General features: G+C 42.0%; 1 protein-coding gene across 1 annotated transcript; it reads left to right on the forward strand.

Annotated features, from left to right (window-relative positions):
• Positions 1 to 1,260: 1,260 nt before the first annotated feature.
• Positions 1,261 to 14,256, forward strand: LOC139479178 (CD63 antigen-like). The gene is made up of 9 exons (XM_071261984.1): positions 1,261 to 1,575; positions 3,895 to 3,981; positions 5,553 to 5,601; positions 7,163 to 7,215; positions 8,178 to 8,252; positions 9,112 to 9,180; positions 10,413 to 10,523; positions 11,378 to 11,464; positions 13,149 to 14,256. Exons 1-9 carry the CDS (start codon positions 1,519 to 1,521, stop codon positions 13,470 to 13,472), a joined length of 912 nt encoding a protein of 303 aa, XP_071118085.1. The 5' UTR covers positions 1,261 to 1,518; the 3' UTR covers positions 13,473 to 14,256.
• The last annotated feature ends 1,864 nt before the right edge of the window (positions 14,257 to 16,120 follow it).

The following is a 16,120-nucleotide window of genomic DNA, read 5'->3' on the forward strand; positions in this document are numbered from 1 at the left end:
ACTGTGTCTGAGTAGGGTATTCATGTTAAACTGCGGCATGGTATCTCAGTGGGCTAGCACTATAAAATCGGCATCAATCCGGACTAATACAAGCAGCCACACACTCATGTGCATGCACGTTGCTCTATAAGAGCAATATTCTTAGACGCGAGGTAAAACCCCATTTCACCTCACCTATAATAAACCACCAACATGACGGGGGAAGACACCGGGGTTCACATAGAGTACCTCCATGGGGCATCGGACTCGGGTGTTCTCGTGAAAGGTTAACGACATCATGTCATTCGTGACCAACTCGTGTTATTCCGGGACAAGCCGAATTGCAGGTTACGGAAAGGGGCGAGTGGTGACGAATGGACATCATGTGTCTCATCGATCCTTTTGTTATGCATTGTCTTCTATTCTACTGCCGGATCACCAGCATCTTTAACGAGACGTCTCACTGAACCTGAAGTTGAAGCCTGCTCTATTTTAATTGTTACAACAGCTTACAACTGCCACTTTGCATTGTCCTATCAAGATCTCGGGGTAGAATAGGTCTTCAGCGATCCATGCTTGCCGTAAAAGGCGACTATGTTTGTTGTAAGAGGCGACTAACGGGATCGGGTGGTCAGACTCGCTGACTTCGTTGATGCATGTCATCGTATCCCAAATGCGTGGATCGATGATCATGAGATCAATCAATGGATTGTCTGGTCCAGACTCGATGATTTACACAGCGCCGTCATATAGCTGGAGTTCGGCGTTAAACAACAGACAAACAAACAGACATTGCCCTCTCGTGGCCTCGGTATATTGTGGGTGTTGATCGTGTGGACCTGGTTCGAACCCGACCTGATACACCGGTATTGGTCATCTGTCAAATTGACAATACTGTTGAATAAGGGTAAATATCTAACGCACCCACTCAATCCCAAGGTCGCAATACGTCGTGTGTCATGCACAGGATAAACCCGTTTAACATGCTCACCAACACTGGCATGACACAGCACAGTTCAATACCCGCAGTGCTCATATCAAACATTTGCTCAATCATAAAAATAACTATAAGCGTTTTAACAACACCCACACGATCTCTACATAAACATTTGACAACAACATGCAAATGCTTCACAATTCGTCGCACTGTACGTACGTATGCAGTATTGAACAAAACTGGTTTAGCAGTGTGAGTGAATAGATTCTATACAAAATCACCTTCATTATACAGCTCGTAGCTGTGTCCCGTTCAACCGGTCTCCCGCAGCGGTGTCGACGACAATCACCCCCCGACTTGGCATGTCGTCCCGAGTCAAGATGTAGCCCTGTCATTGAGATACAGGTGCGGTAATGTAGGCCTGCATAACACGGGCGTTGATACATTGGCATAGAGGACAGGTGTACACACTGGGACAACTCTTGGGTCCTGGGACAATCACGACACACGGTGCTTGGAGCTCTGCGACAACTTAAAGCGCTTGGAGCTCGGTCTGGGACAACGAGACAGTGTTTGGAGCTAGCTATGCGAGGTAGACCGCCATGGCGGCCACAGGATGTCTCAAGCCATGGTTCATACTTTTCAACTGTATATTTTGGGTGAGTTAAGCAACGTACGTTCTCTGGAGAAGACTAGTTCGTGCAGGTTGAGGTTCCCTGTCGGTAAATTAGATTAATCGCGGTCGTCATGCATGAACACGTTTATCACAGGGCATGGGAATATTTCCTGTAATTTTCAACCTTTCACGCCTGAATGAAAAACGTCTTATTGCAAACGATCAATGAACGTTAAATTGGACCGTAATATTTTCGGTTGACGTGTTACAAGATGCTTTGTGTTATGGGTCTCCGAATAAGGATTATCTTGTATATGTAAACTTGTGTCTCAATCATGTTTCCGCCCAGGTGAGTTCTAGCATGGGCTGGTGCCCTCCCCGTATCACAAATAGATCGAAGCACCATGCTTGTCGAATTTCATAATATTTTAATGAAGTTTTTCAACAGTCGTAGAACCAGATGGCTTGTGAAGCAGATCCTTGTAATCTTTGTTCTAAAAATATAGCCCTGGTGTAGAGATCATCAAGCTGTCCTCAGCCCGTCTCTTTCAATTAAATCATTACATTGTGTGTTTTATATTTAATGACGAAATAGTACACTAGTACATAATATAGTACGAAAATCAGCTCAATTTTCTATTTTAAGGAGTAATGAAAACGTCTTTATACATTTACCAGTGGTATACCATGTAAACCCTCGTGAATCCGGACGATACACGTCTCAGTCTCAATGTCCAGTTTAACAAGTGTCCGGTTTAACGTGTTATTGTTATTGTTACGGAGTTATATCGTTTTATATATGAAGATATTCCTGATAATAACCGTCCGGAAAACAGTTTTTTCATTATAAGGGTATCCGGGCTAATGGGTGTCACTGTATTCGAGAGGGGCTCTGTTCCCCTGTCATATAGCTGATTACTTTGAGCGACGAGTCGACATACAGAGTTCTATTGGACAGTAATGTTGACGGGATCTTACATAAGCACATGACTCAGACTTGACATCCACCTGAGTACGGACTAAAACGCGCGAGTTGTGTTGCCTCACTAAATGTCATGTTTGTTGTTGCCAGTGTTAAAATACGAAGCTGTGTTTACAGCCCATTTACTCTCGCACGTTAGCTAATGTCACCCGACAGCTCGGCATGCTGGACTGAATACATTTTAAAGATTTTTCGTGATGTGAACACAAATAGATTATGAAACATATTTTTACAACCCATCAATTGTCTGGCGATATCTGGAACAGGTATTGTCTCCCTCTAGAAAATCAATTTTCCTTTAGCTCCGGAAATACACAGTAAGGTCCTTATGACATTTACAAATATTGTAGATAATACGAATATTGTAGATATCATTATTATATATTAGATATCATTATTATATTATAGATATCGTTATTATGTTATATTATACATATCATTATTATATTATAGATATCGTTATTTTGTTGTATTATAGATATCTTATTATATCATAGATATCATTATTATATTATACATTATGACATAATATTTTTATAGTATGTTTGTTTGTTTGTTTGTTTGTCGTTCAACGCCGCACTCAGCAATATTCAAGCTACCTGACGGCGGTCTGTAAATAATCGAGTCTAAACCATACAATCCAGTGATTGATATCATGAGCAACGATCAAACACTTGGAATACGATGACATGCATCAATCAATTCAGCGAGCCCGACCACCCGAACCCGTTAGTCGCCTCTTATTTTTATAGTATAGATATCGTAATAGATTCCCTTTTAATCCTTTTGGACTCCCTTTGGAATCTCTTTGGATTCCTTTTCGATTCCTTTTGGATTCCTATTCAGAACGGGGGCACGTGTGGTCCAGTCGACTCAGGCGCCGCGATTCGCTGTGCAGAGTTGCGTCCCTTCGGCACGCCAGAAACCTATGATTGTGGGTTCGAATCCCGGTTCGCCCCGATTATGTTTCGAGGTTTGTCAGCACCATACCCGTGCTCGTTGGTTTCGCCGAAGTGGTAAACGTCTGAGATCTGCATCACTTCTGGCTTTTCTCCCACATTAAGCTGACACGCCGCGATATAACTGGAATACTGTTAAAAGCAGCGTTAAACCCAACTCACCCACTCCTGTTCAGACCAGATCCAAAACATCCCATACGCCAGAAGAACCGGGCGAGAAGTATCAGGTGTTACTATGATACCTGGCTGACTGTGCATCATCTGTCTTTGCTTGTGCTATCGATCACCAGTTTTATTGGCCCCGAGATAGAACTTGAATATTACTGACTGCAGCGTAAAGACACATTGACTCCCCTAATCATCAGACCACACCCTTGAGGCTGTAGATACACTATATATATATTATTGGTTCTTTCTCCAGTTGATCGGGTGTTTCCTGGTGGGGTATATCTCATGGACACTGGCGACTAACCCTGCCGTGGTGTCCGGCTTTCCACAAGGAACCACAGTAAGTTGTCACAGGTGGCATCAGGTCACGTCAACACAGGTCAAGTCAAAATATTCAGAGCAAGACGCTTCGATCGGAATAGCCCTGAACCTAATCGATATCACTTCCTGGTTTGATTATTACAAAATGAAGTCCTGAGACTTTAAGCCATTATCATGGCGCCAGATGTTCTTGCAATCGATTCTGAGTCAGGATTCCACTGACCATTGTTAATTTTTAAACAAGTAAAACGGATAATAATGAGCTCTAGATCATTATGTAAAAATTATATTATAATTATAAAAAAAATTCAACCATAACATGGTCTAAGTCAGATTATATCATTATGATAACATTGCTGAGTGCGGCGTTAAACAACAAACAAATAAACATTATGATGATGTCACGTGATTGTTTTCGCAGTAGATTCTGTGCCAGGAACTCTCTGGACAATCTGAACATGCATTTAAAAAAATAATAATTTAAAGCCACAAAACCCTTTCCATATTCATAAGAAGTCTGCTGATAGCGTATTCGATTGTACGATTCAGACTCTATCATAAACATGTGCTTATGAATGACTATGAAAACTGGCGCAACTATAGGTCATTAAGCAAAATTATAGTCTAAGATAAATTGTGTTTCAACCAAAATATGGTTTAGTCCGAGAAATCACTAGAATGTGCTGATTCCGGCAGTAGAGTTGATTGGTGGGTTGATCGTATTCACGGAATCAGTAAAAAATGAGTGATTTCTGCATTACATTCCTGTATTGCCATTCCTCTCGGAACAGCGCGGTTCTATGAACTTACAAAGGAACACTTCACATGACAAAACTCGGTGAGGGATCTTGGTTGTAAGGCGCCGCAACCCGACGCGCAGAGTTGCGTCTCCTTGTCCTGCCAGAATCCTTTCCTCTTTATTTCTGAATCCTGGTCCACCAACACCTTACCCATGATCGTGGGTTTCACCAAAGTGGTTAACTGTAATAATAATGATGTTAAACTAATAGATTTCCAGTACAGATTCATAAATAGAGCTCAAAATACCAAAAAAGGAATGATTGAAAATGAAGTTAATGGATGATGATATATGCTCTTTATGTATCTCTGAATCTGAAAACTTATACCATGTAGATGTAGAATGCGTTTTTGTAATAGAATTTTGGTTAGAGATTGAAGTGTACCTAACTTGCATATGGTATTCATATCACCATTCAAGATATTTTTTTTGCTACAACAAAAAATACTACATAAGAACTTACATTCACCAGTCAAGCTTTAAAAAACTCCATTATGCTTTCCTTTCTTCATAAAAAATTGAAAGATGTATGTCAAATAGAAATATTATTGCAATGAAAAATAGTAGTATTAATAGATTCGACAGAAAATGGAAGGACATGTACCAATGTTACATTTATGTCTACTGAATTGAAAGACAAATATTTTTAACTGCAACACAGTTTAAAGCGGTGCCATAAAGAACCCACTCTCTCACTTAAGATGACTGACAGTAATGCTGTTTGACGCAACTCGCCTCATGGTATGGGGAGGCAGATACAGATTTATAAAACACATCTTCCTTTGTTTCAGTACTTCACCTACACGATACTGGCAGCTGGGGCTTTTATATTTATCACAGGTACGAATAATCATGCCCCTGTCTCATTGCGATGTGTATATCTGGTATCAACCTGCAGTGGATCTGTGAATGTAGTATACTCACCGCCAAAAGAAACGCTAACCATAGAAACATACATCTTCCCGAGGCAAGAGAGTGAACTGACTATCAAAGTCAAGTTTCCACCCTTGCTGAAGTATTGGTATTATGGAGTTAGATTTTGGGTGGACTAACGAGTCTATGCATAGTCCAATCAAAATCGCGCACCGAAATCGAAATCCAGTTCGTAAACTGTCGTGATGATATCGGTCGATTGCAGGATTTTCAAAGCAAATTTATTGTCAACAGATATTTTCCAAATCTTTTCAAGTTTTTAATCAAGTGCTCACGTGATTTGATGCACTTCGCGATGTAAGGCCCATTTCCTCACAATATAGAACTTGATTATCGATCAGATCGTCTTGACCGGGCGCCGCCATTTTGTTTGAAGTAAATGCAAGTGATACGAGAGGTGGAATCTGATTGGTCCATAGGAGAGGCATAGAAGGGACTTAACTCGTAACAGCCACTGGTGGCGCTACGATCGAGCCCAGGAATTCCATCCAAGTTCGGGAAGAGTGGAAACTGGACTTTTAAAGTCAGTTTACGCTCTTGCCTCGGGAAGATGAGAAACATATAGAAAAATTATATACGTAAAGAAGAGATGTTTCCAATGTGTACCACTTAATGCCAAAACTAACAATCAGTCATTTTATTCTTATCACGATATACTGCACGTGATTTCAAACTTTACACGCTTATCCTGCACGAGACAAATGGCGCATTTCGAGTCATGGATCGATGACGTCACATGTGATGCGTTCATGACCTGTTTGTTCGAATACCAGATTAGCCCTGATTGGGAATATTGGTCTTCAAGGCCCTATTGTCTGTTCGTGACATTCACGCAAGTAGACCTGGAATGCTTCTGGCTATATGCGGACACTCAGCGATAGAACTGAGACACTGTTCAAAGCGGCGTTATCCTAACTCACTTAACAGGTAGCACGGGTAATATGCTTGTGTAGGTCACCGTGCTTGTGTTGTCACGGGTACGGGTCTTGGTTGACGTCCGATCAGCGTATCCGTGGTCTTTTAACCTCTCTCTGATTACACTTATTTATCGTCTGTAAAACTACAACATTGGTCCAGGAGGTGTTCACAGTGGATTACGTGGAGCAGCAAATATCCAATAAAAACAAAGTATGTTACAGAGTACTGTCATAATGTATATAATGATTTCGTACTTGCCCGAGTGTCCGGCCTACCACGGTATAACTTACCTGAATTATACATCCGTGAAGATCCAACAAACCATGCTTGTCGTAAGAGGCTACTAACGAGATCGGGTGGTCAGGCTCGCTGACTTGGTTGGTGCATGTCATCATATCCCAGTTGTGTGGATCAATGCTCATGATGTCAATCACTGGATTGCCTGGTCCAGACTCGATTATTTACAGACCGTCGTCATATAGCTGGCATATTGATGGAACAAACAAACAAGTGAATGAATTATATAATTTGCACCACTTTGTCTCCACAGGGTTTCTTGGGTGTGTTGGAGGTCTGAAGGAACACAAATGCCTCCTAATAACAGTGAGTGAGTCTTGTCAGTTTCAGGAAGTACGTACACAGCGTTCCCGTGTGAGATGAAAATGAAACCCCGCCTCATCGATATGTACACCACTCTGATAATACTGAGATCAATCATAACCACTAAAACACATGCAAAATACTCTGAATGCTGTTATGATTCCATAATTATTAAGACAGCCTCCGTGGTCTAGTGGTAGAGCGTCCGCCCGGAGAGCGGAAGGTCCGGGGTCGGTCCCCCGCCGCGTCATACCAAAAGACGTTAAAAGATGGTACTTGTTGTTACTCTGTCTGGTGCTCGGCATTAAAGGGCTAAAACAAGGACTGGTCGGCTCGGAGTCAGTATACTGTGTCTGAGTGGCGTATTCATGTTAAACTGCGGCATGGTATCTCAGTGAGCTAGCACTTTAAATCGGCATCAGTCCGGACTAATACAAGCAGCCACACACACGTGTAAGCACGTCGCTATATAACTGCAATAGTCTTAGACGAGACGTAAAACCCCCAATTCACCTCACCTCAAAATGTATATATCTGTGTGTGTGTGTGTGTGTCTGTCTGTCTGTATGTGTGTGTGTGTCTGTCTGTCTGTGTGTGTGTGTGTGTGTCTGTCTGCATGTATGTATGTATGTATGTATGTATGTATGTATGTATGTATGTATGTATGTATGTCTTTGTGTGTGTGTGTGTGTCTGTCTGTGTGTGTGTGTGTGTGTGTGTGTGTGTGTGTGTGTGTGTGTGTGTGTGTGTGTGTGTGTGTGTGTGTGTGTGTGTGTGTGTGTGTGTGTGTGTGTGTGTGTGTGTGTGTGTGTGTGTTCAATGTGTGTGTGTGTGTGTGTTCAATGTGTGTATCCGCGAGGTTCGTAAGAAATAGTTTCCATATAGTCCAAGAATGAGTTTCGGTTAACAATTAGAAACGTTTTTTCCCAAAATCCACTCCAAATGACTTTCTCATGCTCCTACAGGTCATAGCCCTGCTGTCGATCTTCCTCGCCGTGGAGATAGGGGGCGCTGTGGCCGCATATCTTCTAAGGGATCAGGTGGGTGAAGGCAAGATCAATTAGCCTGTCGCACAATTCAGCTTTGAAAAAAGCGCCTTATAGAGGTCGGTGAGATGGTGACTAAACATGGATCAGTCAGTCATATAAAGACTGTCGATTTCATGTGACAAGTTTGCACAAGTGACGCAATGACGCAGTGACGCAATGACGCAGATGCCCCTGGGGGGTTCTGGTCAGAATAGGTCTCCATCAACCTATACTGGACTTAGAGGCGACCAAATAGATCGGATTGTCAGACTCGGTGACTTGTGTGAATGCCTGTCATCGTATCCCGATTGTGCGTATCGTGGCTGACAATTTAGCTGAGAAAGCACTCCAGCTTGATAACGGTGTAAGAATCTACATCGAAACCTCGCTATATGCAATAAACCAGAAGTTGTTATCCATAAAATTGTACGTTTTTTTCTTACTTATTTTCCCACATCTAGAATGCCAATCAAACAGTCACAATTTTTATCACTGGATTGTCTAACCCAGACTCGATTATTTACAGACCGCCGTCATATAGCTGGAATATTGTTGAGTGCGGTAATAAATAAAATCGACAAAACCCTTTCCATATTCATAAGAAATCTCTGCAAAAAGCAGAGTCGATTGTACTATATCATGAGCAGACTATATCCTGAGCATGTGTTTATTAATCACTGCCGGGGCGGTCGGGTAGCCTAGTGGTTAAAGTGTTCGCTCGTTACGCTGAAGACCCGGGTTCGATTCCCGACATGGGTAGAATGTGTGAAGCCCATTTCTGGTTTCCCCCGCCGTGATATTGCTGGAATATTGCTAAAAGCGGCGTAGCACCCAACTCACTCACTATTAATCACTGTCACACACTTTCCAGCTTCAGGTTTATCGGAACTCCACTTGGCGAGACTTCAACACCGACACAAGGGACTTGATACAGGCTGAGGTAAGTTGTCATGGATACATACAAACTATTGATAGATATCTACTCATCTACTTTAAGGCGATCACCATGCATATTAGATTAGAAAACTGTTCAATTTCCCCATCACGTCTTTCGTTTGTTGTTTAACGCCACACTCAGCAATATTCCAGCCTGAACATAATCGAGTCTGGATCTGGCAATCCAGTGATGGATATTGTAGACAACGATCAATGCCACGGGTATACGATGACGTGCAATTAACTAAGTCGCAGAGAATGTCTAGCCGATTCATGTAGCGACCTATTCTAACCCTCCCTTCCTTGTGGTAAGGAGCGGTGGGGTAGCATAGTGGTAAAAGTGTTCGCTCGTCACACCAAAGACCCGGGTTCGATTCCCCATGGGTACAATTTCTGAAGCCAATTTCCGGTGTCCCCTTGCGTGGTTTTGCTGGGGTAGTGCTAAAAGCGGTGTAATACAATACTCACTCACTCCTTGTGGTCATCCCAGTACCCCTGTCACAGGCCACACGCTGTGACGATCCGTTACGTGTGACATAGTCCATTCAACCAATTATTTGTTAAGCGTCTATTTAACTTGAAAATAGTTCATACATTTAGATAAACATTTGTCGATAATTCGATCAGCTATTGTTGTTGTGTACTAATACGATGTTGTATATGTAGTTGCAGTGTTGTGGGCTAATACGATGTTGTATGTGTAGTTGCAGTGTTGTGGGCTAATACTATGTTGTATGTGTAGTTGCAGTGTTGTGGGCTAATACGATGTTGTATATGTAGTTGCAGTGTTGTGCACTAATACGATGTTGTATGTGTAGTTGCAGTGTTGTGGGCTAATACTATGTTGTATGTGTAGTTGCAGTGTTGTGCACTAAGACGATGTTGTATGTGTAGTTGCAGTGTTGTGCACTAATACGATGTTGTATGTGTAGTTGCAGTGTTGTGCACTAATACGATGTTGTATGTGTAGTTGCAGTGTTGTGCACTAATACTATGTTGTATGTGTAGTTGCAGTGTTGTGCACTAATACGATGTTGTATGTGTAGTTGCAGTGTTGTGCACTAAGACGATGTTGTATGTGTAGTTGCAGTGTTGTGCACTAATACGATGTTGTATGTGTAGTTGCAGTGTTGTGCACTAAGACGATGTTGTATGCGTAGTTGCAGTGTTGCGGGCTAAGATGATGTTGTATGTGTAGTTGCAGTGTTGCGGGCTAATACGATGTTGTATGTGTAGTTGCAGTGTTGCGGGCTGTACTCGTACACAGAGTACAATGAAACAGTGATGAGGATCCCGCATAGCTGCTTCTCATCTCAGACCAACACGTCGGACATCTATCTCAACACCGTGAGTAGTTGTCTCCCCTATGAGTTTTATATCTCAGACCAACACGTCGGACATCTATCTCAACACCGTGAGTGGTTGTCTCCCCTATCTGTTCTAAATCCGAGTCCAATACGTCGGAATTCTGTCTCAGCACCGTGAGCAGTTGTCTCCCCTATGAGTTTAATGCCCGAGTCCAATTCGCCTGACGTCTACCTGAACACTGTGATCAATTCCCGCGCCTACCTTCCTCTACCATCTGTTTATATAATATCTTAGTCCAATTTACGCCGTACACAGTCAGTACGTCACACATATTGGATTCTAAAGCCTGTGTGTAGCTTACTTTACTGCTTTAGCTATGAGTGAGTGAGTGTGTGAGTGAGTTAGTTAGGGTTAACGCCGCTTTAAATAGTATTCCAGTTATATCACGGCGTGTCACCCGAAGTGATGCAGGTCTCAGACGTTTATCACTTTGGTGAACTCCACGAGCACGGGTATGGTGTTGACAAACCTAGAAACATATTTGGGGCGAACTGGGATTCGAACCCACAGTCATAGGTTCCTGGCGTGCCCAAGGGACGCAACTCTGCACAGCGAATCGCGAATCTTCGACGACTTGGCCACCCGTGTCCCCGCTTTAGCTGTGATACAATGATAGGGTGAACATAAATATTACTGCTTAAGGTGTATCTTTCACATGGTACAATAGAAGCTTGGTCAACTATAACGGTTGTGTGAGCTTCAAGCTGGAGAGTGAGTGAGTGAGTGACTGTCCACCCGTATCTCCCTCAATCTGTGGTAGAAATTACCTACATTCATCTTGTGAATAGTGTGAATAGGCCGTGTTTTCTGTAACAGCTGCTGGGTGTTTTCAGGTTGGATGTTGGGGTAAGATCGACGAATGGCTGTTCGCAAACACCGTGATATGGGCATGTACAACGGCGGCCGTGGCTATCGTCCAGGTGAGAATCGCGGGTGTTTACTTTTGACGTGACGTACATTCGAGTAACAAGGGTGATGAGACAAGTGAACAAAGTGGCGTACATGGGTGTGTCTAGGGTGATAAGACGGGTAACATGTTGTACATGGGTGTGCCTAGGGTGATATGACGGGTAACATGACATGGGTGTGACTAGGGTGAAATGACGGGTAACATGACATGGGTGTGACTAGGGTGATATGACGGGTAACATGACAAGGGTGTGCCTAGGGTGATAAGACGGGTAACATGATGTACATGGGTGTACCTAGGGTGATCAGATGGATCACATGACATGGGTGTGCCTAGGGTGATATGACGGGTAACATGACATGGGTGTGCCTAGGGTGATATGACGGGTAACATGACATGGGTGTGCCTAGGGTGATAAGACGGGTAACATGACATGGGTGTGCCTAGGGTGATATGACGGGTAACATGACATGGGTGTGCCTAGGGTGATATAACGGGTAACATGATGTACATGGATGTGCCTAGGGTGATATGACGGGTAACATGACATGGGTGTGCCTAGGGTGATAAGACGGGTAACATGATGTACAAGGGTGTGCCTAGGGTGATATGACGGGTAACATGACATGGGTGTGTCTAGGGTGATAAGACGGGTAACATGACATGGGTGTGCCTAGGGTGATATGACGGGTAACATGATGTACATGGATGTGCCTAGGGTGATATGACGGGTAACATGACATGGGTGTGCCTAGGGTGATAAGACGGGTAACATGATGTACAAGGGTGTGCCTAGGGTGATCAGATGGATGACATGACATGGGTGTGCCTAGGGTGATATGACGGGTAACATGACATGGGTGTGCCTAGGGTGATAAGACGGGTAACATGACATGGGTGTGCCTAGGGTGATAAGACGGGTAACATGACATGGGTGTGCCTAGGGTGATATGAGGGGTAACATGATGTACATGGATGTGCCTAGGGTGATATGACGGGTAACATGACATGGGTGTGCCTAGGGTGATAAGACGGGTAACATGACATGGGTGTGCCAAGATATCTTCTTTTAGGAACATCGCTGTGTTTACCCTCGGACATTACCCAGGAATCATTGGGAAACACACGTCACTTCCGGTATCAGATATGAAAGGCGCAGAGACCAGCCTCCTATAAAAAGACGTTCCCTAACATCACCCGTGTATAAAAGTTAAACTGATATTAATGAGGGTCCGGGACCTTGATGGAGGACATTATAAGTTGTCCACCGGTCTCGAGGGGAACATGGGTTGATGTGCCCTCAATGTTAGTATGGACCGGTGAACAACGAATTTAGTTTACCGTGCACCTAATTATATTGCAGATATGTTATGGCAGGAATACCACAGTTAGGCATTTATCCACTTCGTTCATTTTTCACATTCATCGACAAAAAGCAAACCCCTAGATCTATTCCATCTGGAAAATATCGTAAATATACGCCGAATGGCGTCTTTTTTAAATAATTCGAGATACAAAATTTGGTCTGTTGATGAAAAGCCAACAGTTCGGCAATTCGATCGGGGAATTTGGAAATGTACTTTACTTGCTAGCGGGGGTACATAGAAAATAATAGAAAGGGTCTCAGTAAATCAGAATACGACATCATGTGGAAGGTTGGAGAAATGGTGAGATACAACTTCTATGTGTTACAGCTGATGTGTCTGATCCTCGCCATCGTGATGCTGGTAAAAGTCGTCCGCTCACAGAAGGACCTTGTGCTGTGGGACGACTTTTACGACGTGAACTTTCTGCCATGTAACAGCAACGCCGAGAAAGCCTTGCAAACAGCGGATGGAAACTTCACCCTGAGTAGTTCAAGCAACTCATTGAGTTCGCCCTTCAGCACGCTCAGTGTGGCGGGGTCCGCCCGGGCGGACAGTGCGATTCGGAGACAACAAGAAAAACATTTCTACCGCCGGAGCTGGACGTATATGAACTTTGATGATCCCTGTACCCCTGGCACTAGTGTCACGTGATCCTATCTAGGTTAATGTGTTTTGTATAATAGGTGTATATATCATAATCACAATATCAAAACTAGACCGTTTCGCCAAAGCTTGTTAAGTGGCCTTTTGACTGACTCATCTCCAGGTTCGTTGAATGTTATACACATGTTTGTCTATGGGATATGAGTGCTTATGAATGAATGAGTGTACGGTGGCCCATAAGGGACATGAAGTCTTTTTTTCAATATTTTGATGTTTCACTTACTTTTATCGTATCCTCTTGCAAATGAACACAATTTGTCATACAAATATGTGATGAATCATGTATAAAAACAACCGAAAACTGTACTTTCAAGTAGCTATTGAGTCGTTGAAATGTGAAGCGAAAATGTCAAAAACTAAAATGGAAATGTCAAAAACCAAAACGAAAATATAAAAAAAATATTATCACCGCGGTGGGAATATTAGCATAGTTTTCTGTATTTTCATTTTAGTTATTGACATTTTCGCTTTTGTTTCTAACATTTTCATTTTAGTTTTTGACATTTTTGTTTTTACTTTTCAGCGATTCAATATCTTCTTTACACATGATTTACCTCATATTTGTAAGACAAATCGTGTTAATTTGCAAAAGGTAACATCAAAAGTAAGTGAAATATCAAAATATGGAAAAACAGACCCTTATGGGTCACCGTATGAGTGAGTGTGTGAGTGTGTGAGTGTGTGAGTTGGGCGTAGGTGAAAGAGTATTCATAGAACAATATGTGCGTTTAACTTATAAGTTTTGTACAAACCATGTTGGAATTAAATATAGAGTGTCACTGATGCCTCTCGTTTTTTATCACGAATGAACACCACAAGTCCTTAAGTAATTGATTAATTGTTCGACGGTATTGTCATGTCCTCACTTTTAACATATACAAATCTGCCGAACAATTATGGAACGATAAGCACATAGACATAGTACTGCAGTGACTGTGAGATCGCTGTCTGTATTCATGTATTGATTGAAACGTCTTTAAAAAACCCACGATGACGTGAACTCTACCGACGACAAAACGGAGTTACCGGCCTTGGAACATTCTCAATGGTGAGTCCGTTTGTATGTTTAATTGTACGTGACCGGAAATCTAACTAAATCTGAGCTCGTGATAACAAACTGAATGCGTGTGTCTTTCTTTATTGTCTTTATTGTTTTTTGTTGTTGTTGTTTTGTTTTGTTTTGTTTTTTTGTTTTTTTGGGGGTTGGTTTTTTTGTTTTGTTTTGGGTTTTTTTTGGGTTTTTTTTTTTTTGGGGGGGGGTCATTGCTTCTATCCTGTTTGTACATATTTTCATATTTTCTGTGTAATATTTTAAAATTTGAAATTTCATAAGTTTGAAATGTGCTGCGTGCGATGTAAACTAGTTTTAATCAACGTCACACTAAAACTCGTTCTGTTTTCAATGAAAATGAACGTTTAAAATGAACGAAGAACTTAGTAAAAATGTTAACTATCAGTTTGTTAAAAAAAAGGTATACGTATTAGTAAAAATAATAGAGAATATTTTCATGACAATTTAGTTTAGTCTCATCATTGTTTTTGTACTAATGGTATCATTGATTGGCTCCAGGTAGTGGTGAGCTAGAACCAATTTAACTTAATCTCATGGCGATCGTGGAATCTCATAATCATTTACACATAAAAAAATCCCCCTGTAGTGGTGGTATAGGTATGTAAATCCGGCTCCAGTGGATTTGCGGCAGAACCCCTATTACCTATACTACTCTTCTTACATACCTCTCCTTTGATCAGTCACTAACTGGAATATTACGGAGTGCGGCGTTAAACAGCAAACACAAAAATCATCCACATGCTTTGTGTCTCACCACGTTATGCTTGTAACATTTTTGATAATTTAAGAAATAAGCGACTCGTGGTCGTTGTCAATCGTACAATAAAACAATGTAAGGAGAATTATACCATGAAGGGCGCAGCCCAGAGTATTTTCCCCTTCGGTGTTTTAAACTGAAGCATAATGCTTCTAACGAACCGACGGATATAACGAACTGAAATCAGTGGTCTCTTTGAGTTCGTTATAACCATAGTTTACTGTATATGTGACTTCGACCTGGAACACTCACTCACTCTCCTTACTGCAAGTTAAGGGGCGATACGACGTATGTGTCGAAGAGTCCTGCCTTGGTCTATGTGATAATGGTTTGGTTTGAAAATGTAGAAATCTCATTCATCGAACTTTCTGATCCGTAATGTTGATCAATGTGACGGCTACACTTTGTCGGTGTGTATGTATCAACGAACGACCGTCACCCCACTATATAAAGTGCTTCTACTTTAAGGACACTTATGGAAACGTGGTCGAAATTCACTGGCAGAGTTGCGTCCCCTACTGGGTCAGGATCCGCTGCTGTGCGTTTCACCAAAGGAAATTTCAGCAATCGTTATTTTGCGTTTAGGTTTCCTTCAAAATCAAGTTGACTGGCCGTGGTATAACTATGTTCCAAGCAAAGTTTGGTCATTAATACTAGCACAAACCACGAGTGAAAAACATAATCAACTCATTTTATTACCAGAACATTTGTATATACAAAATAATTCCTGAAAAACAAAAGAACAAAATACATTTCTACATACATAAGATAACAATTCAACTATTCTCCAAACAAGTTATCTCTGGT

Source organism: Haliotis cracherodii, unplaced genomic scaffold (genome assembly GCF_022045235.1).
Source record: "Haliotis cracherodii isolate W230 unplaced genomic scaffold, xgHalCrac1.p SCAF_4, whole genome shotgun sequence".
NCBI lineage: Eukaryota > Metazoa > Mollusca > Gastropoda > Lepetellida > Haliotidae > Haliotis > Haliotis cracherodii.

What these genes read in the sequence shown, in the direction of transcription:
- LOC139479178 (XM_071261984.1), top strand. Translation starts at nt 1,519, where the DNA reads ATGGCGGCCACAGGATGTCTCAAGCCATGGTTCATACTTTTCAACTGT. An exon ending in TTTTCAACTGTATATTTTGG is followed by an intron (nt 1,576 to 3,894) that starts GTGAGTTAAGCA and finishes TTCTTTCTCCAG; the next exon opens with TTGATCGGGTGTTTCCTGGT. An exon ending in GGGACTTGATACAGGCTGAG is followed by an intron (nt 9,181 to 10,412) that starts GTAAGTTGTCAT and finishes TTGTATGTGTAG; the next exon opens with TTGCAGTGTTGCGGGCTGTA.